The 22,623-nt window shown below is 55.9% G+C and overlaps 1 protein-coding gene across 25 annotated transcripts in view; it reads left to right on the plus strand.

The window, feature by feature from the left end:
• The window catches only part of LRP8 (LDL receptor related protein 8), a 78,501-nt gene that overhangs the window by 21,299 nt on the left and 34,579 nt on the right, over nucleotides 1–22,623 (plus strand). For all 25 annotated transcript variants that reach the window (XM_082428960.1, XM_082428971.1, XM_082428983.1 and 22 more), the window contains exon 3: nucleotides 15,829–15,951. In XM_082428960.1, coding sequence (XP_082285086.1) covers nucleotides 15,829–15,951 — 123 coding nt within the window. The remainder of the gene's footprint in view (nucleotides 1–15,828; nucleotides 15,952–22,623) is intronic.

Raw genomic sequence — 22,623 nt, forward strand, 5'->3', positions numbered from 1 at the left:
TGAGCTGTGTGCAGAGAGGGGGCAGCCTCGCCACCCCTCCTGGCTGAGGTGATGCTCACAGAAGGGGTGGTGGGCCGTGCACAGGTGGGACAGGGGTAGGTTTGGCAAGTGCACAGCAGGCCTGCAGGGGGCGGGCAGGGTGGGATTCTCATCCCCTGTTTGATAGATGGGGAAACCCAGGCCTGCCCAAGCACTGAGCCAGTGTGTGGAGAGGCCAAGACTGGAGCCCTGGCTCTGGGACCCCCTGGCTCTGGGGCCCCCTGTGCAGTGCTCTTTTCACACCTTTGGCTTCTTTTATGCTGTTGGATTTTCATGGAGGCTCAGAGAGGTTCTTGAGAGGGTACCACTCACATTTCTCAGGGTTGCTCAGGGGGCAAGGTCAGGACTTGCATTGCAGATCCTGCATCCTTCTTACTGTGTGGAGGAGGGTGGAGTCAGGGCAGAACACTGGGCCGATGGATGGTCACTGACTTGCTGTGTGGCCTGGGCCCATCCTGTCCCTTTCTTTTTTTTTTTAATCAATTAGTTTATTAATTTTTGGCTGCGTTGGGTCTTCGTTGCTGTGCGTGGGCTTTCTCTAGTTGCGGTGAGCAGGGGCTACTCTTCGTTGTGGTGCGCAGGCTTCTCATTGCAGTGGCTTCTCTTGTTGCGGAGCACGGGCTCTAGGCACGTGGGCTTCAGTAGTTGTGGCACGTGGGCTCAGTAGTTGTGGCGCACAGGCTTAGTCGCTCCGCGGCATGTGGGATCTTCCTGGATCAGGGCTCAGACCCATGTCCCCTGCATTGGCAGGCGGATTCTTAACCGCTGAGCCACAAGGGAAGCCCCATCCTGTCCCTTTCTGAGCCTCATGGGTGTTGTAAGAACTAAATAAGGAGATGCATGCAAAGGGCTTTGTAAACCTCAAGGTGTGGTAGATAGACGAGAGCCTGGCCCAGGGGCGGTTGTCACACTATGATCAGGGCCACGTGTCTCCAGGGTTCCCTGAGGAGCAGGTAGGAGGTGGGGCCCTGGACGGAGGCTGGTGCCCTCCCCAGCCTTGCAGACTGTGAACCTTTCCCCAGAACTATCTGCCTGGGTGCTGAGTGCTGGCACTTACTGTCTTCCAGCTCCAATCTCCCACATGTGGCTTGTGATGATGAACTAGAGCAGGAACAGGGCTCAGAGAGCAGTGGGACCCACCTCTCCTCCAACAGGTGGTGACACTAAGGTCCAAAGAGGGTGAGTGGCTTGCTTGAGGCCACATAGCAGCTCAGGAGTACAGCTGGGACCAGAATGCAGGCCTCCTGGACCCTGGCTCTGTTCTCCTTGGTACTGTGTCTTTGGAAAGGGAGAAGGAGAACAGAGAGGTGGTTCCTGTACCTGCGGGGAGGGAGGTGGGGGTACCAGGCAGCTGGAGAGAACTTGGGATCCCCTGAAGCTCCAGTTCATTATGCATGAATGAAGGATTTTTAAAGCATTGTTTCAATGTTTATTGTTTTTACTGTGTATGCAGAATGCTGGATGGTAAAGATGGTTTGTATCTTGGGCTGTAAGTTCTGTATAGATAGAAAAGACCCAGGCCTCAAGATTGCACATGTTCTTTCATTTATTCATTCATCCAGCATCCATTTCCTAAGCATCCCCTTGGTGCTCACCATGTAGATCTTATCCTGCCTCCAATGAGCTGCTTGTCTGGTGGGAAGGGTAGTTGAGTGACAGGAACACGGGGTGATGAGGCTGTGGCCAGAACAGGCCTCAGATTCCATGTGGGGTCATGGAAGACTTTTCAGTAGAATGGGGGAACCCCAAAGAATGAGGAAGATGTGCCCACCAGACACCCTGGCCTCACATGGGCTTGACCTTGGACAGGCTGACCATTCACCCAGAAATGGGCCGCTGGGCACCTTCCAGCTCCACTCCCCTCCCCTCCCCCATGCAGCTCTCCCTGGGCTCGGGCCCACACCCAGTAATGGAAGAGAGGCTCCCTTAGAGGACCCTGGCTGTCTGTGGGTCCACGGGTGGAGATGGCAGGGCGTGCTGGTGGCTGGAGCTCGCCACCTGTATGCCTAGGTGGGCCAGTCTTGACTCTGCCCCACTCAGGGTTATGATCACGGTGGGAGTAGTGGCGACACCACTTCTGAAATAGCTTGTCCTTTGAGCCCAGCTGGCTGCCTGGCCATGATTCCACCTGGACCTTTTTCTCCAAGGAATAGCCCTTCTTTCTACTTTATACACAGAGAAACCATGTTAGGAAGAACCAGGAGGTGCAGGATGACAATGGCCAGGCCTCCTGATGCCCTTTAATAATTGTAACAAAAACTTCCTGAGGGCCTACTAGGTACAGAGCCTGGGGGTGGGAGAGCGAAAAAGAAAAGTTGAGAGGAACTTGCATCACTACGTCGGGCACTGCTGTGTTATCTTACAAGCAACTACCCTGCAAGTCAGGATGCAGCATCACAATTTTAGATGAGGGAAACAGAGGCTCCGAGAGGTCAAGTAACCTGCCTGAGGTCACACAGCTAGTAAGGGGCCAAGCCAGGATGTGAGCTCTGCTTCCTTAACCTGCCCCTCGTGGGAGGAGGACCACAGAGGGCTGCAGACGAGCATCTTCCAAATCTCTGTACTGGGAGAAAACGTCCACTTGAAGAAAAGGCTGAGGAGGATGGACTTGTCATGGGTGGTGGACGTGCTCACGGAGCAGGCTGTTTCAGAGGCAGCTTCCCTTTCAGCCAGGCTGTGGTGGGACCTATCTTGTTGGAGGAACCATGCTGGCTCAGAGCCCAAGTGACGGCCCCCTGTCAGAGGGGCTCTGAGAAGTGGCAAGGGTCTAGGCCAGGATGCCAATGGGGCGTGAGGCTCTGCTGGGCACCTGCCCCACTCCCTCTCTCAGCTCACTTCCCACGGCCGCAACTGTCTCCTCTGCCCAGCTCTGGCCGGGAGCCCTCCCAGAAGTCCTGCTGGGGCCCTGGCCGTAGACACCGAGATGCAGCCCTTGGCCATTAACTCTGCCCACGCTGCCTGTCCCTTGGCTGGCTGCAGAGAGGTGAGCGGTGCAGGCCAGAGCCCTGGGCGCTAGCCCAGCAGGACCAGCACCTGAGACAAGGCCACCTCTGAAGATCTTGCCTAATGGCAGGGCTTACCAGCACCTAGCAGGGTACTTGGCACACAGCAGGCCCCCTACTTGATTCATTCAGCTTCCAGAAGCAGAGACTTGAGACTTTTCAGTGGGAACAAGGGTCATCAGAAGCTTGGCCCTCCCAGGGTCTGTCCCAGAGTGCAGGACTAAGGGTGTGTGCTGACCCCGACTGTACCAAACTCTTCCTTAAGTGGGCCGGGACCCCCTCCGCTGTGAGCACTCGCCAAGCGGTCCAGTGGCAACACGTGGGCATGCCTTTTCTCCCCCACTCTGGCAGAGCCATCTCCCAGGAAACGTGGAATTTTCCCTCATTCCCATTATTAGGGTGCCAGGGCAAACAAACAGCCTAATCCAGATGAGCGCTGGGCCACAATCACATTCTCTTTAGGGGTTTTCTCTCTATTTCCAGCAATTTTGAGAAGCCTGAGTAATTGGTATTCCACACAGGTTTATAGAACTGCTGTCTCCTCTGCATTATGCCTTAATTTCCTTTATCACATAGCAAGTTGGAATTAATCGCCCCTCTCCTTCCTTTTTCCCACCGAAACACATTACCAGCCTGTCTGCTGGTTAAAGTCATTTTGTGGCAGCTCTTGGCTCCTTTCCACTTCCCTGGGAATCTTTCTGACCAGAGCCAAAGAACAAGGAGGGGTGAAAAATCCATTTGTACGAAGTGGGGATCTCCTGTTGAGAACTTATTTCCCTCCCTGTTCAAGAGGAAGGAACGTGTCCAGCCTCCAGCCGGCACAGCTGACTGAGTCCCCTGTCGCTGAGAGCATTCAAGAGGGCGGAATGGCCATATGTCAGCGGTGGGAACAGAGGATTCCTGCACTGCTGTGGGGGAAGGGACAGGCCTTTGCCACTCCTGGCGCTTGGATTAGATTCTGCGATTTGAAGCTTCTAGGATTCTGTTGTTTGTAAGTTTAAAATTTTCTCTGTGATTTCCAAGTTGAAAAGAAGCTGTGAATCCATGATCCTACCATTGAGCCATTTGGGTCTAAGTACTTTTAAATCGTGTGCTTTAAGATTCTAAGATACTCTCCTGGAATTGGAGATTCTGTTCTGTGATTCTAGGCTATTTTACGATTCCATGAGCCTCTTAAGCTGCAGTTCTGCTCCATGACTGGGTCTCAGGAGGGAGTGTAATTGCTTTGCCGAGGCTGCTTTGGGAGTGTGAAAAGCCCAGGCCTTCTCTGGCCTCAGTTGCCCCATTTATGAAATTCGAGGGTTGGACCAGAGGGCCTCCAGGTCCTGCCTCGCAGGTGTGTTCTGCCTGCAGCTCCTTTGGCTCCTTCTGAGCTTCGTCCACACAGTGCCCCGTCAGCGCTGGCCACCCCACGGCACCTCTGGGAACCCAGAAGCTTTTCCCATCTGAGCCACACCCCTTGCCCACTTGCCCCCAGCCCTCTCGCATTCCAGCAGGAAGGCGGCCCAGCTCTCCTCCAAAGTCCCAGCAGGAAAGCCGGTGGGGGTGCTAAGAAGAAATAAACCAGATCATTGACAAGAGCTCCATCTTCTTTGTGGGCTGAACAATTCAGTCTACAATTTCAACATCTACAATCGCCTTTAAATCTTGCCCCCCAAGGGGTGTAGTTACTGATTGTTAGCCCCATTTTATAGGTGGGGAAACTGAGGCTCTGAGAGGTTAACTCACCTGTATTGGTGAGTTCCAGGACCGTGAGTCGCTTGCTGCTTGCACAGCTGCTGGCCACATGCAGGCTGGATTGAACGAGGCATGAGCAGCCCGAGGTGGTCAGTGTGATGAGGGAGCCCGGGGGCATCTCTCCCCAGAATCTGGGACAGGGTGGGGTTGCCACCCACACACTCGTGCTTCTCCCCTGGAACCACCCCTGGGATGTTCAAGGGCTTCAGAGAATGGACCTTGTTTCCTTCCCAATGCACCAAGAAGCCAGAAAAGAAACTGCCTTCTTCATCTGCTTTTAGAATCTACCTTTTCCTTCTGGATCAAACGGCATTTCTCAGGGCGGGCTTCCTCAGCCCCCACTGCTTCCCCATTGGTGCAAAATCACCCCTTCTTTGAGGTCCAACTCAAAAGGCTTCTAGCTCACCGCCCCTGTCCCCCAAGCACCCCTCACCCCTTAGAGGAGAGGCACTGGTGAGAGCTCCCCAGGGCTGAGTTCAGCATCCTTGTTTACAGCTGGGGCACTGAGGCCCAGAGAGGGAGATGACTGTCTGAGGCCACACAGCAACCTCGCCACCCTCGATTCTGATCAGGACTACCTTATCTTGTTCTGGGTTGCAGCCGTTATATCTGAGTTCTTGTCTCCTCAGCTTGGCTGTAACATCTGTGAGGGAAGGTCCACCTCTCATCCTTTGCTTTCCTTGTCAAGCATTAGGGATAAGATGCCCTGGGTTCCGGTCCTGCCTTGAGCTCTGTGACCTTGGGACAGTCCGTTGCCTTTCAAGGGCTTTTGCTTCCTCATCTCTCAAAGGGGGTGATGCCCCCTGCCTCACAGAGTTGCTGTAAGGAGCCAGACTGAGGGGTGGGGGGCTGGGGTCGTGAATCTGCCGCTCAGCACCGCATTCATTCAGGATCCCAGTTCTGCCAGATTTCCTTTGGCCTCCGCTGAGTTTCCAGCCAGAGACTCTCCTTGTCCCCAGAACAGCCCCACGGTTCCCCACGTCTGAGCTGCTGCTGCTTTGTGGCCCCTGCTGTAGGGCCCTTGCCCCCTCTCCATGGAGCACACACGTCGAGCCACGCACGTGCTCTGCTGTCCTCACCACCCAGCTGCACACCTGCCTCCCCTTCGAGACGCGGGTGCTGACTGCGCCGGCTCAGGGCAGGTAGCCCTGCCCGCACGCCGGGAGTGCCCTCCGTCTGTCCCTTCCACTCTCCACCTGGAGGGGTACCAAGGCAGGCCTGTGAATGGTGCACATGGAAAACCTGACTCCTTTCTCCTCCGATGTCTAGATGAGGAGACCAAAGCACGGGGAGGGCAAGGGACTCGTCCAAGGTCACCCCAGCGGTCGGGGCAACCTGGAGTAGTGCCCAGGGCTCTGAAGCCCAGACCACTCAGAGGCTCCTCCCCAGCTCCCCCACGCCACAACCCAGGCCTGGGTTTGCAGAATGCCCCCAGAATAGCCCTGTGAAGGGCTTTCCCACAGCCAAGGGCCCAGCTACAGTGGGAGGGGAAGGTTTGCATCTCCCTGAGGCCAGCTCCACAGGCTGGCTGAGCCTTGGGATGACTCACTGAGCCCACTCTGGTCTGGTGGAGCCCCCCAGGGCCTCCCAGGCTGTCAACAGGGAGATGAGTGATGTCCAGCCAAGCTGCAGAGCTTCACCTCGGCCCTGACGGCCAGGGTGGGCACAGCCTGGAAGGCTTGCTGCGGGCACTGTCCAGGTAGGTCTGACCTGCCAAAAATATGGCAGCAAAATAAGCACCCTGTGGTGACTCGAGCTTGCTAGTGTCTGGGCCCTGGCAGGCCCCAGGCAGGAACTCCACTCCTTTGGGCCTTGTTGGAGGTAGAGGGCGTTGTCTGACGCCATCAACAGCTGATGCTTGAACTGGCCTTGAGGAGTGGGGAGAGTTTTGCCAGGTAGAGATGAAGAAGCACCTCCTGCAGGTGGAGCTGCACGAGTAGGGACACCAGGTAGGCAAGCCCACGGTTTGTCCATGACCGTGGGTGGGTGTGGAGGCGTTGGTAGCTAGGGGTGGGCGAGAGCAGTTAGTGGGGCAGCCTGAAGTGTCCCTGAGCACCTTACTAAGACACTTGGTCAGATTCTAGGGGAGATGGGAACCCAGCAGGACCAGGAAAGGTGGCTTTCTGATGATGGAGAGGCCTTCAGCGGGACAGTGGCTACTGGCTGTGGATTTCCAGCCCCCTACCTGGAGCCACAGGGGTGGATTGGGAGGGCCTGGGGACTGAGCCACAGATCCCTTCCTTTGCCAGCCTCACTCTGGACCTCTTTTTAGCACCATAACTAAAAAGAAAAGGAACTTAGAGGTCATCTCGTCCAATCCAGTCCTGTCATGGAGGAAGAGAGCCAGGCAGAGGACTTATACAAGGTCACACAGTAGAGCCAGGTCCCCAGGCCAGTGGTGGGGAGAGCCCAGTGCCAACCCTGTTTGCAGTGAAATGGTCTTAACCTCTTTCCAAATAAAAGCCAGCATCCTCCCAGACACAGGCCTCAACTACTTTGCAGAGCAGTGCCCTAACCCTCAGGCCTCCTGTTGGGCACCCAGTGGGCCAAGGCTCCCTGGATGGCTGGCGAGGGGCTGAGGGTGGCAGAGAGCCCATACCAGCCTCCTGGGCAAGAAGCCCAGGGCCAGCACAGAGGGGGTGCCCCAGAGAGGGTGCCCCAGAGAGGCCACAGCCCAGCCAGCCCCAGGGGATGGATTTCCCAATAACAGGGTGTCGCTGCCCATTTATCACCAGGATAGCCCAGTGGGGCTCCTCTCAAAACGCTTCTCCTACCAGCCTAACTGGTGAAAGCGTTTGCATTTTCCATTCAGGTGGGGCTCCTTCCCAGCCGCTGCCTTGTGGGCAGAGGGTGCGGCATCCGTTACTGCCTGTGGGGGGTGGTGAGGAGGGACTGCCCCTCCCCCAGACAGGTGGGGGTCATCATCCCGTCATTCACTGCTTCGTGCCACCTGGCTGCTTGGGTAGGAACGACTGGCCACCCGGCTCCTACTCCCTTAGCGAACCCGACGCAGGCTGCTGACTGAGGCAGCTTCTCAGGCCCGTCTGGCCCGACCTCCTCGCCCACCGCGGCAGAGTTTTGTCCAGGGATCCCTGGGTTTCCCACTCGAAGTCAGCGGGGTGGAAGCAACAGAGCCCAGAGAGGCCTGGCGGTGTTACGCAGCTTGTTGGTGGCAGAGCCCGGCTGGAATGAGACCTGGAGCCTGGTTCCCAGCCTGCAGAAGAGCTGTCCCTCTTCCCGCTGGGGCTGGTGATGGGAGAACAAGGCCTGGAAGGTGGGGTCCTTGGCAGGCTCTGAGGTCTGCTCTTGGGAGGCGGAGCCGTGACTGACTGGGGTTAGACAGGAAGGTCCCCAAGTTCAGAGGAGGCTGAGTCCCCACTGGGGCCAGCCAAGTGCTCTCACCTGAGCAGAGGGACAGCGTGTAGCTGGGAACCAGGCAGGGCTCTGGCTGGAGGTCGTGGAGGGTTTCCTAGCCACGCCTTCTGCCTTCTGGAGGCTCCTACCCTGAGGATACTGTGAGTTTCCCTCTAGCTGTTTCCTTGAAACCTCAAATCCCAGCGCCAAGTGGGTGTCCCATATCCGGAGTGGGCAGTCCTGAGCCTGGAAGTTGGTCGGGGAGTGGCCGTCCTCTCCATGCTGCCTGCTCCTCTGACAGCACCCCTTGCGTGGTGCTTGGTCCTTGTGCAGGCGCCCGCCGGGGACCCCTGCTGACCCCATCCACCTCTCCCCCACACCCATTCCCCCCGACCCCCTCACAGCTGTCACTGGCTTAATACCCCTCTGTCCACAAATCACTGCGACAGGAAGACCCCTTTGTCGTCTGTCCCTCGGAGACGTGCATCTTCCCTGTGGCGACAGGGAGTCCCACATATCCCAGTGATGGCTTGGACCTCCCTTGGTGACAGCGGGGCCGGGGTCGGGCAGCGTCCGAGAGCAGCTGGGATGTGCCAGGGCCTGGAAGAGGGACTTGGCTGTGGGAAGCCCCAGGTGATCCCCTGGAGCAGCACCGTGAAGCACGACCCACCTGTGTCGTAGAGTCACAGACCCAGAATGTCAGCTGGAGGGGGTCCTTAACGATATGTTCACCTGAGGAAACTGAGGCCAAGGGGGAAGAGGTCACACGGTCTGTCAGAGGTGTGGGACCATAGGTATTCTCTGAGCACCTGCTTGGCATCAGACCCTGTGTGAGGGGGACGCTGAGATGAAGGAAATGTTGGCAGGTGCTGGTGTGCGGAGTCAGGTGGACACCCGGCTGAGGACATTGTCCAGTTTAAAAGCAAAGGCGCCCTCCCCAAAGAGTGATCCTCCCCCCCACCCCCCTTCATTGTTTCATCTTCTGCCTCAAGCCCTTCGCATGCCCACCCCTCCCCGCCAGCATCTGCTGCTTCGTTTCCTCTTACTCCCCAAGTGGGATGCGAGGGTGGAGGAGAAAGCGGACTCAGATGTCACCTGCTGATGGATGGTGGTGGCCTGAGCCCCGGAGCCCGCTGGGCAGCACAAAGCCGCAAGCTGAGCCCCTCCCATCGCGCTCTGTGGGTGTCGGGACACTGTGGGAATGGGTTGCCTTTCTGGCACCACCCAGAGCCTCGAGTCTGACTGTCAGCGTGGACTCGGGGACACAGTCCCTTGCAGGATGGGATCAGGGGTGTCCACAGCTTGTCGACACGTGTGTGTCATGCAGTAGCTGTCCTGGCGTCCCGTCATGAGGCTGAGGGTGTGTGGGTCAGGGTGGTGCAGTCTTGAAAACTTGGGTCCTTAGAGAGTGAGAACCTTAAACCCACAAAAGCTATTCTAAATGTTGTATTAGACTCACGGGATCTTTAAACTGAGGGTTTTTAGGAACATCATGTGTCGGGGGCGGGATCGGGGGCAGGTTTGAACCCAGTGCTGCTGGACCCCAGAGCTGCTGCTGCTGGGCTGTGAGCCCAGGGTTTCATGGCCCCAGCAGGGCTGCTAAGGGAGTGATGGGGTCCCCTCTCGCCCTGCTTCCAGTAGTGCAGCTCCATTTTACTCTGTTTTGTATGCTGGGGTTTCACTTAGGAAAAGCATCCCTCTGCTTAAAAATAAAGTTTTCCAGGCCCTGTGCTGTGCTGCAGCTCTGGGCCAGGACCCGCCTCAGCCTGAGAGGGTGGCTCTGGCCGGTGGGTGAACAGGCAGGCAGACCGGGCTTCCCGGGAGGGGGTGCAGGTTGCTCTGGGCCACTGGCTCCTCCCCCTCTCGCTCCTGCTGTGTTGTTGCTGCAGCCAGAGAACACTCCGGGTCTGTCGTGCCGTTGACTGGGGTGACAGTTTAATAGTAGCTTCCTGGGCTGTCATTTAAATCTGCCTGCCAGGTTAGTAGGCCGGGGCCGCCTGGCACGCCCCCTGCCCCCACCCCGGATCTTCGTTCTGCTGGCAGTGGTCGTCTTGGCAACGCCAGGGCCTGGCGAGCTCTGCAGAAGGGTAACTGTGGGGGGAGCAGCTCTTTCATCTCCCCGACCCGGGTACAAGTGGCCCAGCTGCCTTAGGGCTGGGCGGCGGGGCCAGAGCCAGGCCGCTCGGTGCTGGTCCGGGCCTGAGAGAGGAAGTGGGAACAGACGAGTCCCCTCTGTGCACAGGGCTCCAAGGTGAGGGTTTACATCTTTGCTCTCCCAGACTCTCAACTGCCCTGGGAGGGAAGGGACCTGCCCCAGGTGGCTCCGCAACAATGTTGAGCTGGAATCACCTGTCTGTGGGTCTCTGCTCTGCCCTCAAAGAATGTTCCCTGGGGCCCACGACCTGTCTGCAGAAACCTGAAGGCAGGCAGAGCCTGCATCTCTCGCATCTCCCTGTCCCGTGTGGCCTGGTATCAATTCCCCCCTGACCCCATCCTGGGCTTGCCTCTAGACATGTCCCTGCTCTTAGGACTGCGGTCTCCCCAGTGGAGTCCCCTCAGCTTCACTTTGCCCCAAGTACTCCGGGAATGCCTTCTCCTGTTTTTCATGGCTTGGTGGAGCTGGCCCAGAGACAGAAGATTGGGTACCAGCCTCTGCTGTGTGACCATAGGCCAGTCCTTCCCCTCTCTGGGCCTCATCTTCTGATCTGAGGGGCTGGCACCACAGCAGTGTTTGGTCAAGTGTGGTTCATTGGACACTTGTTTCTTGGGAAATTAATACACGTGGCATCCAACAAAGACATTCCTTGGCTAAACAAGTTTGGGAAGTGCTGGAGGAAACAAAATCAATCTGATATCTTTACTGTAGGCCTCTCAGGGCCCTTAGTAAGCCGTGGACAACATGAATCTCCAAGGGGAAGGTAATAAATCTTAACCCAAACATCTGGGTGGATGGTCGGTCCTGCAGCTCTCTGCCCTGCCCTCTGCCTCTCTCTTCCTCTGCCAGGGCCTGATGGTCCGTGTACATGGACACGCCAAATCCTGAAGGAGGCCCAGGCAGCTTGGAGCCGTGGGTTTTGTCAGCTGCCCTGTGCTTAGCAGGGGCGGGGTGAGTCCCTAGGTGAGCTCAGGGAAAGCCAGGTCCCTGCACTGGGCCTCTGAGGGGCAGCCTGGTGCCATGCGGGGTGAGTTGGCCCCTGGCCTAGTGGAGCTCCCAGGTCCCTTGCCACTTGCCTCCTCCCCAGCCCCAAACGGCCATTCCACTGGCTCCTCCACACCCCATGGCCTGTTATCCCTCTCCCTGGAACACCCTTCTCTGCTCTCCTCACTCCCACGGCTTGGATGACCTCTCTTCCTTGAACACAGTCCCCTCTTCCAGGAAGCCTTCCCTGACCCCTGGGATGGTTGGGTAGCCCTCGCCTGGCTTCCTGGCCACACAGTGGGACTGGGGGTCAGAATACCTGGGCTCAAGTACAGCCCTCCCAGAGACACGTGCTGTGCCTCGGAGCAGCCCCTTCTCCCTGGGCCTGGCTTCAGCTTCTAGAACAGGAGAGCCACAGAGTGGACTTCAAAGCCCTGGGCTCTGACAGGATGGAGCATTGTGATTGCCAAGACGAAGCCACACCAAGCAGCTCCACCTGGCAGTCCTGGCTAATCTTTGTTTTGAAGCCTCCTGTCTGCACTGGGGCTGCAGGATGAGCATGGGTGGGGAATAACAGCATGAAGCATGCAGGTTGTCTCAGGGCAGGACGCTTCTGGGGACGGGGAAGCTGGGAGGTGATGAGTGATCATAACAATTTTGCAAGATCGTAGACTCTGGGCACAGAGGGCTGAAGATTCAGTCAGCTCCACACTTCCATATCCAGATGAGGAGGCAGGCCCATGTGGCTGATGAGCCCAGTGTCACACACATAGTAGCTGGAGCTGCTGACTTCACACGCCGCAAACTTGCACCTTTCTGCTTTTCAGTTCATAAGGTCCTGGCACCATCCTTAGCCCGTTTGCTTCTTACAACAACCCTGTGTGTTGAAGCAGAGATTTTATCCCTGAATGTAGGTGAAGAAAGTGAGGCTCAGAGAAATTGTGTAACTTGCAAAAGGTCACACAGCCCACAAGTGGCAGAACAGAGTTCCATCAACTGTGAGCAGTCTGATGCTTTCCTTGGCCTGCGTTCTTGTTATAATTAGCAGCTCCCCCTTCTTTTGTCCTGGATTTCCCATTCTCTCCCCCTCTGCACTGGGGTTGGCCCCTCCCCACTGCCCTTAGGAATCCCAAGTCCTTTGTGGCAGCCCATCTGTTGCCATGGCACCAGATTATGATGTCGCAGATCCTGGATGACTGTGTACTGCTCCTGGGCTGTGGAGTACAGGGATTCACAGAGGTGGGAATTGTCCAAGGGGTGACTGGCGTGGAGGGACATAAATCCCTGGAAATAGAGAGCCACGGCCTCGAGCCCAGCTTGGGAATCACCCTGGAAGCTGGAGCCAAGGCTGCCAAGGCCAGGAGAGTGGGGGCTGGCATGGTTTGCTCTGACGGCTTCAAAAGACTGCCCTGCCCTCATCTCTTGGCGGGGCTGATGTAGCCTCTTGACAAGGGGCTGTTGGGCTCTTTACACTGCACAACCTGACACTGGGATGCTTGCTTAGATCCCTTTTTGCCTTTTGACCTTGTGTGGCAGTGCTGCCTGGGAAAGCCACCATCCTCACTTGCCCAGAGAGAGAAGGAACTTGCCCAGGGTCACCCAGAGAGGAGGTGGCCGTGCCAGGGTTCAGGCTCAGCTCTGCTTCCAAAGCCTTCCACGTGGTTACACTTCACACAGGGTCCGCCATGGTGGTTTAGTCTAGTCCCCAGCCTGAAACTGACCATGCTGCCTCAGTTTCCCCAGGGTGGTCCATTAGCAAAGCATAAGTTGTCACAGGCCCAGGTTTATTCTACCACACATTTCTGGGCACATTCCAGGGGAGCCCTTCATGCAGGTGCCTCTGGTCTGTGGTGGATCTGCCACATTGCCTTGTCCTGCAGCCTCTGGGATCTAGTCCAACTGCATTTGCCTCTCTGGGGTCCTCATTCTTTGCTCGATAATGCTGAGGTGGCTAAGGGACTTAGTATAAAGAGTCCAAGCTTTGGAAGCTGCCACATGGACTTGAAATCCCACTTCTGCCACCTACCACCCTCACCTCTTTGAGCCTCAATTTCCTCTTCTGTAAAATGGGATTAACAACAGCTGCCAGGATTGCTACGAGGAATCACTGGGATATTGAATGAAAGGTGCCAGGGCAGAGCAAGGGTGGAAAATGTCCAAACTGGTCATGACAGTGAAACAGGTCTGTTCCCCAAAACACCACCATGGGACATGCAGCCGAGCCTGCCATTTCCTGGCCTCAGTGCTGCCCTTCAGGACTGTGATGTTGCTTGTGGCTGCTCTGGCCTCTTTACCTAGTGCCTGTCAGGACTTGGCACACTGTGGGAGGCCAAGCTGACTCCCAGGCTCCCAGGATGCCAGGGAGGAAAGGGTCCGTGGTGAGCATCTGGCTGGCTGAGGCCCAGTGATGGAGGCCCTCCATCCCCTTCTTCTTCAAGCCTGCCTTGCTCTCCTGGGGTTTGCTGGTCATGCACTCGTGCTGACAGGCTGGGTGGACTTCTCATCAGTGTGCTCAGGGCACAGACACAAGCTCACTGAGCGCTGAGCTGAAGCTTCCATGGACTTCCCACATATTCTTGGGCTTTTCTTCCGTATCTGATGCCCCTGGGCATTTTGTTTGGAGAGCCATGGTGGGGAAGAGGGACGTCTGACTGTGAGGTCCAACTGTGGCTCTGCTGCCACCAGGGTGTGACCTTGGGCAGGTAACTTAACACCCTGGGGCTGAATTTCCCCACATGTCAAGTGAGGACAGAACAGGCCCTTTGTCCTGGGGTTTCCTGGTAAAGTGCCTAGCACAGAGATTGGCACACAGGATGCACTTGGAGAATGTTAGAACAGGAAAAGGAAAGCACTGGAATATATGTTTCTTTTTTGGATGCTGAGCTTCCTGTGGAAGGAGCACTGTGGTGTTCATATTAGGAAATGCCCCAGGTGCCGTGGTTCATAACTATACTTCCTTTCTGATGCATTATAAGCCGTGATTTACCAAAGGCGGTACCACATTGGTATCTATCACCCATGTTGACCCCTCAGTGCAGGGCTCAGCGAGGGCTTTTTGGGGGTCCTGGACTGGGAGGCAAGTGAGCTCGTTCTCGTCCCTTCCTTCCTGTGTTTCCCTGACCAGCCCTTTTCTCTCTCTGGGTCTCAGGCCCCCATCTGTAGGTAGACACTGATTCCTCTGGTTTCTTCCAGCCCTGCACAGGCAGAGATGTTCTTCTAAGGAAAGTGTGAAGAAAGCTCAGCTTAGAATGCAGATGTACTGCAAGGATTTCATTGAAAAGAAAGGCAGAAATGGAACGGATTCAGGAGGCCTAGCGTCTGTCCCCAAATCCCTGTTAGGCTGCTCAGGGGGAGCAGTCATGTGGCTCCAGAGGGGGTCAGAGGGCCTGTGGGAGGATTTACATGACCCAAGGCTGGTCACTGGGAAGGAGCTTCCCGGGGAGAGGGAGAGCCTGGCCCTGGAGGTGTGGGAGCAGAGGCTGGGCAGCTACGTTTCCGTTGGGTTCAATGCCCTGCACTGAAATCTACCCTGAGTTGGGTCCTGTGCTGAATGTGATGCAATCCCTGCACTGGGGGAGTATCAGGCCAGTGGAGGGACAGGGAGAAAAGCAAACCCTGTTGGTCCCTGTGTTCTTGTCCCAGTTCTGCTCCCAGCTGTGAGAGTCCGACTTGCTGCATACATCCCCTATGAGGGCACAGAACACCCCATTTCCTTTGCTTCTAATTAAGACTCAAACCATAAAAACAGCAATAGCTGCTACTTACTGAGCATCTGCTGTGTGCCAGGGTCTCTGCTGCCTGATCTTCATACATTATAACTTATTGTTACTTCTCCTTGGAGCCCTTTGTTTCTTTCTCTCCATTATATAGATAAGAAAACAGAGGCTCAGAGCTTAAGTAACATCCCCAAGGTCACACAGATAGAAAGAGGCAGAGCTGGGATTCCAACCCCCTGTGTGGCCATAAGCGCCTTGGGAGCAGAGACTGATTTGGATGTCTTGCCCACAGATTCTCTTTCCCTCGCTCTAAACAAAACACACCTCATCAATCTTGCCACAAGGTGATCATTTACTTTTATGATTTATTATCACCAGCTCCCTGGTGCTTGCAGAAGGAGCCTCGACTTCAGTCTGGTTGTGGGGAGCAGGAAAGGCAGGTAAAGGGACTGAGAACCGGCTGAAGGGGCTAAGGCAGCTACCGTATATGATCAGGGAAGGCTTCCTGGAGGCTGTGACAGTGGACCTGGACTTGGGGGGAAGAGAGAGGTGTGATGGGAATGGGCATTCCCTTGATGGATGGATCCTGTCACCCTTGTTGAACTTGGAGAGCAAGGCCAGGGATTGCCCGTCTCCTCCTGGTGTGGAATGAATAAGCCTTTCTCTCCTGTCCTCTCCTCTTGGTCAGGGAGGCACTCGTGGCCTCCTGGGGCCATGGGAGGTCACGTGGTCCAGCTTGCAGACCAGCACATTCTGGTCACCCCGTAGCCACCTGAGTGTATGTCCTAGAAAAGCCTCCTGTGCCCACCAGGCCCCTCACGCTCTTCTCCTTGCCCCGCAGCTAAGAAGACCTGTGCGGACAGCGACTTCACCTGTGACGACGGCCACTGCATCCGAGAGCGGTGGAAGTGCGATGGCGAGGAGGAGTGTCCCGACGGCTCCGACGAGTCCGAGGCCACTTGCAGTGAGTGTTGCCCCTAGGCTGGGGGAGGGGACCTGGCTCTGGGCTTCAGTTTCCTCATCAATCCCGGTTGGGAGGTTGGGAGGCTCGGGTGAGGTGATCTGTCATGCACAGCCTCAGACTCACTTTGTGCTGAGCCCTTGCAAGCTCCGGGCTGACAGTCCGGTGCCTCTAGTTGCTGGTTCTGGTGACCTGTTTCTGGACTTTCTTCCCAGCCCTCTGGCGGTTTGGGCCCCGCTCCTGTAGTTCCAGGAGCTAGAAACAGCCCCTTTGTGCCCTGCTGCCCAGAAGCAGCCAGAGCACATCCTCCAGGCCTCCCCTCAGCCTCCCCCACTATTTTTTTTTGAGGACTCTGATCATAATTCTAACAGTGCTAATGGCAGCTGGCGCTTATCAAGCATTCACTGTGTAGTGGGCAGTGTGCTAAGCACGGTGTATGCTTTCATTCGTCTTATTCCCACAGCGGCCTCGTGAGGCAGGTACTGTCACTTTCTGACTTCTGCAGAGGTGGACACTGAGGCTCAGAGAGGTTGAGTGACTTGCCCAAGGCCACGCAGCCGGGACTTTGAGGCCCCAGCTCTGTCCTCTGCTGTGGGCCGGCTGATGGCAGCGAAGACAGCCAGGGGCGAGGTGAGGGCCAGAGCGGAGCCCCAGGCCCACCTCCCATACTCAGGCTTTGACTCTCCACGATTTCTTTTCCAGGCCCTAATCCTCAGAGCAAACTTACACCCGCCAGGTCATTCCGTGACATTTGTTAAATTGAAGAGGAGATGAGATGGGGGCAGGGAAGGACCCGGTGGTCCCGGAGGCAGAGCTTCAGCAGAATGAGCCTGAGACAAAAGGCTGGGGTGGGGGCCGCACGTGGAGGACAGGGGGCGGGGCGGGGGGGACCTGGTTGGGGGTGGGGGGGGCTGGCAGGGACCTGCGAGTCACAGTCCCAGATCTTCCTTAAGGGTCACAGTCACCCCAGAGGCAGAGGTGGGGACAATGGAGGCCAGCGTCCCATCTAGGGCTGCGGCTGGTGATAACTGGGTTTCCTTGTCTCCTAGCAACAGAGCTACCAGTCTCCGTGGGAGAGAAAGAGAAAGGGACAGAGAAAGGGAGAGCAGGAGCCATCCCCGCCCGAGACAGGGCACCCCCTCGTTTCCTTGCACAGCTGCCCTGCCTTCCCCGGACTTGCTGCAGGCCCTATTCTTCCCGCACCCCACCAAGTAGCCAAAGCTGGTGCAGTCCCAGGTGTCTGGGCCCAAGGACAGCCCAGTGCTTTGTCCTGAGCTTCGCTTCGGGAGGAACAAAGCCCAGCCACGCCCACTTGTGACTCATCCTCCTGGCAACCTTGGGGAGGGGGGCGTGGATCTGTTTAGAGAGAAAGAAACTGAGGTTGGGACAGGTTCAGCCACTTGCCCAAGGCTGCCCGGCTAATATAGGGCAGAGCTGTGTGCAGCCCAGAGTGTGTGTTTGGGCAGGGGGCTGTGGCCACCATGGCAATCAGCTCGTCATCCAGACCCCGTGCCTGCGGTTTCCCTGGACACTGGAGGTGGGAGGGGAGGGGCAGCACCATCAGGGTCGTTACCGGGGTCTGTCCTGCTGCCTGAGAGCTGGGCTCCCCCTCCTCCCCGGGTCTCTGTCTCTTTGCACTGATGCTCCTTTTCATCTCCCTCCTGCCCAGCCCTGCACTGTCGGGCTGCCTCCCTTCCCTGCTTGCCCCTCCTCCCCCTCCCTCTTGCTGGCTCTCTCTCTGCTGCCCTGCCCACGTTTCCCTCTGTCTTCCTCCCTCTCGCCGTCCCAGCACTTGCTGCCTTCCCATCCTCTGGGCTGTGCGGGTGCCCTCAGGCCTCACGCCTCCTGCCTCCCAGGCCTGCTTTGTGTTCAGCTGTAGAGCACGGTTATCTGACCGTTGAGTAATTGGAGGCTTAGGGAAGCTGAGGGCCCTGCTTCCTAGACACACAGGTGGTTCATGGCTGGTCTGCCTTCCAGGACAAAAGGCAGGCTCCGCAGTGTCTCTGAGGCTTGACAGGGGGCTCCGTGGGAGCTGCCACCAAGGCCACACCCTGGGAGTCAGCGGCCCAGCTCTCCTCTGGGCTCTCCCAGTGATTCACTGTGAGGTCCTGCATACTTTCCCGCCCCTCCCTGGGCCCTAGTTTCTAGCAGTCCAGAATTCCAAAGACTGTGATTCTAAGACTCCTGGACTCTTAGGATTCTGAGGCCTTCTTTCTCCCTTGCCTGTACCCAGCTGGGGCACAAGGCCCAGGAACCCACTTTCCATGCACAGTTACATTGGTCACAGGTGGGCAAGGTCTGTGGGTGGGGAGGGCTGCCTGGGGGAGGGCAGCCAGAGTGGGTCCTTGAGGGTCAGGCAGAATTTGCGGGAGCAGGACCTGGTAACAGGCTTGCTCACAGCCTCAGGACCTGGTAACAGGCTTGCTCACAGACTCCTGACCAAGTGAGAACCCAGCAGCCAATTCACAGCCCATTTAATTGGCGTTGTCATAGCAACCTCCACAGCCTACCAGGTTCCTGGGGACTGTGCCAGCTTCCAGGATAGAGCCCCCTGCCCACCTGCAAAGAAAGATTATAGGCAGTAGTAAAGGGTAGTGGGTTTGATGTCTGATATATTTGGGTTTAGGTCCTTTAACCTGTGAGACCTCAGGCAAGTTGTCCAGTCTCCCTGAGCCTCAGTTCATTCGTCTGCAAAATGGGGTAATGGTACCTACCTTACGGGGGGTTATGAGGATCAAATGAAAAAAATGCACACAAAGTGTCAGTGCTGGAGCAAATGGCAGTGTTATTTTATGGTTACGTTTTGACTGTAGGCCCGCTCCCCAATTTAAAGACTTAGAATAGTCTAAGTGAGAGGAGTTTGCATGGAAGGGAAAGGGATTTGGGAGCAGGTCCCCCGTCTTGTGTTCCCCCATTATGTCATCTGCCCCTAGCTGCCTGGGGTTTCTCCCAGCTCTGTTTCCTTCTGGTTCTGGATTCTGTGTCTATCAAATTGAGCCTGGAGTCACAGTGGGAAAGCCCAGACATGTGCCTAATGAAAGTAGCATTTCAGCTCTAATTATAGCTCACTTGACTGGGGCCGTTTGTGATCCACCTTCAGACATCTGTTGGGAGGGGCGCGGGATGGGGGTGGGGAAGTTAGTTCAAGGTGAATGAGTTACAATTCTGGGTGCTGCTTATTGAAAATGAGGTTTTATTCATGCATCTTAGAGCCTTCCCATCTGAAAGGGGGACCTCACATATTAACCAAGCACACCTTCCTATCAGAGACCAGAGATTTTCTGAGATCCCAGCAAGTTAGAGGCCAACCCAGCTGACCCTGTGAGAAGAAGCTTGGTGTAACTGCCCCCTTCTGCACAGTGGGACGTCCCATGTCATGCTTCCTGGGGCAGCAGCTAGACCCTGTACTTCCCACTGCCTGAGCCTCTGGTCCCCTCGGCGCTGGCAGTCCCCATGTGGAGGTTGTCTGCCCCTATGCCTCTCGTGACCTGACAATGCAGATGTGCTTGCTCAATAAGTAGCTGTGAAGCACTTTCATTCTTTTATTCAACAGACATTTCCCTTTTTGTTAATTTGTGAACTTATAAATTAGAGAAAGTACCATTGGATTTGGATTTCTGGTGCAGGCTTCTCTGGGAATTTATAAATGCCTCCGGCCACTCCAGGGTGCAGTTGCAGGCCCTTGGTGACTTGGAGGATTCCTGATGTCTGAGAGACAGTGGGGTTTGTCACTCCTGCCTCGGAGAACCTGGGGTTACTTGGACAGCAGGCCAGAGGCATCCCTTACGGCATCTGTTTCTGAGAGAGAGAGAGAGAGAGAGAGAGATAAGGAGGGAGGGAGAGGGAGAGGGCAAGAGAGGACAAGAGGTGGAGAGAGGGAGAGGTGTTCAGTTCAGGGGTGGACGCTGCGTCGTGGCAGGCCGTGTGGACTCTAATAATGTGTAATGTGCATCCCCAGGGGTGAGACCAGGGCCCTCCCAGCCCTTTGTATCTGCACTTCATGAAATAAAACTAGGGCAACTGTTTGCTGAGTTCCAAGTTTGCTCCAGGCCCTGAGTGTAGGGATTTCCATGTTTCCTCATTTAAACCACCCACCAACTCTGGGAGATTATGTAGCCCCTTTTTCAGGTGAGGGGAGCCAGGGTGCAGAGAGGTTAAGTGATTTGTTGAAGGACCTTCATGTTAGTAAATGAGATTTAGACCCAGGCCTGTCCGACTCCAAACCCATGCTCTGTCTCCTGCGTCGTGCTGCCTGGGGCCTTTAGCTTTAGTTATCCTGAAAGTGGACATCAGACGGCCATCTGCCATCTCGCAGACTCTGCCTGAGCCAAGGTCCAGTGAGCCTCCTCCCTCCAGTGACCCCTCTGCAGCCCAGGGTTGCCAGGAGACCGGTGGGGCCTACTTTTCTCACGTGCAGTGTCCAGTGCCACAAGTTAAGCAGTGCATTTGGAGTTGAGGGACCTGGGGAGGAAGCCCAGCTCTGCCCTTCACCACAAGACTTCAAGCAAATGACTTTCGCTCTCTGGGCTTTGCTCTCCCCATCCGTAAAATAGAGGTAATAATAGCACCCACCTCGTGAGGAGATACTGCACATCAACACTCCCCAGACTCACTTCCCAGGGCTGGGCGGTGAGAAGCCTCACCCAGGAGCCCGCGGGGCAAGGTCTGTGTCCTGCTTTGGGGAACAGCTGCATCCCAACAGAGATGGCAAGGTTCTAGGAGAGACAGCAGTTGGAACACCCAGCCTCTAGTAGCCGGGCAGGTCACTTCCCCTCTCAGGGCCTCTGCCTCCTGTCACTCCAGTGGCTGCTCCTCAGCATGACCTCCAAGGCCTCTTGTGTCCCGGTGTTCCAAGAAGGTGCCTTGGCTCTTTGAGGGTAGGAGGGCTGGTGTCAGGCACTGCTGAATCCTCGAGAGCCTGTAATTAGAGCTGTCTATTTAGGGACACAGCAAATGTCTTATTAATTATAAAGAAAGGAAGCAGACGCATTGTTTAATCATTGTCCTTGCTGAAAGGTTATGCAATTAACTGTATAAATATTCATTCAGAATTCAAGCAGCTGCCTGCTGCACTGGGGTATGCAGAACCAGGCCCCCGGAGATGGTGTGGACAGGTCAAGGGCCATTTCAGTCACCTGGGCTTTTGGGCGGAGAGTTTGGGGCTGGTTCTGGGCCACTTCTCTACCCACAGGAGCAGGAGGGGTTTGATGGAAAAGGGCAGGGTTTTTAGTCAAAGGAACTGGGACTCTGCCCCTCACTGCTGTGCATTTGGGGCCAGTTACTTGGTCTGTCTGAGCCTCAGTTTCCTTATCTGTAAAATGGAGTGCTTACCTGCAGGACCACTGCCCTGCTCCATTCCAGGGGTGCCACTGACATGATGATCTTTGTGAATGGTGCCCCTGGAGTTTGCACTCACAGCCGGCAGGGCCTGCTTACCTGGCAGGATGAGGGTCAGGATGACATGGGAAAATATCAACTCCTCAGAATGAAGCAGCCTGACCCACTGTAGGTGCTCAGTAAATGTGGCTCCCTGCCAACTCCTCTGTTTCCTAAGGCCTGGCGCAGGGATATATGGCTGCGTTGTCCCTCCAGCCCATGGTTCCCTCAGGGGCTTGCAAACATACAGAACCTCCTCTATCACTTTTCTGGGAGTGAATTTAAGAGATGAAATATCCTATATCTTTTAGACTTGTAGAATGATAACTCAGGGGTTCTCAAATAGGGTGCATGAGAATCACCAGGGGAGGTGGAGTGGGGGGAGTTGGCTAAAATGCCTGGGCTCTGCCCTCGAAGTTTGGATTCAGTCTAGAGTGAGCTGGAGCCAAAGAACCTGCACTTCTAACAGCCCTCACACACCCACCCTTAGTCAGGACTCTAGGACATGCTGGTCGCTGCAGCCCCCTCGTGTTCTGTTGGGCCCAGAGCGGGAAGTGCTTTCTCGGGTCCTGCAGTGAGTGGGTGATGGAGGTGCTCTGGGCCCCTCTCCTGACTCCCAGGCCCCTCATCACCCTACTCTACCGCCCCGAGGAAGCCTTTGTAAAGGGTCTTTGAGTGTCAGTGCTTTCCAGGGCTCTACACGACAGTATTTGTAAAGGGAAATTTCTGTAAAATGAATCCTGTGAATCCCGTATTCCCAACAGGTTGCCTTATATTTGTGAAATGTATTCCTAGGGATAACTTTGGGGTCCACAGTTAGGGGTCCGAGGTACTCCTCTCCCACAGCGTAGTAGTGTCTGGGGGCCTTGACTCAGATACCTGCTCCCAACCCCACCTTGTCTGTGCCCTTTTCTCCATCTCTTGTGGCCTCTCACCCCAGCTATGGAAGGAGGAGGAAGAAAAACTGGTCTGAGATCAGAGAGAAAAACTGAGGGTAAGGCACCAGTAACCTGCCACCTGCAGGGTGCAGTGGACTGTGTCCAGCCTCTGGCATCAGACACAGCTGACTGCATCCTCACTCGGCTCTTTACAACTGTGTGACTAGGACCTGGTGATGGGTGCCACGTCTGGTACACAGCAGTGCTCAATAGCTACTCACTGAGGGTTACAATAAACAAGTCCTCAGCTGCTCCGCGTGGAGAGTAATAGTAGATATCATTGGTGAGCACTGGCTGGGCGTTCTAAGTGCTTTACAGACATTAACGTAGGTGTCGTAACAATCCTGTGGGATAGAGAGTA

The sequence above is a fragment of the Balaenoptera physalus genome (genome assembly GCF_965194825.1).
Source record: "Balaenoptera physalus genome assembly, chromosome: 1".
Classification (NCBI taxonomy): domain Eukaryota; kingdom Metazoa; phylum Chordata; class Mammalia; order Artiodactyla; family Balaenopteridae; genus Balaenoptera; species Balaenoptera physalus.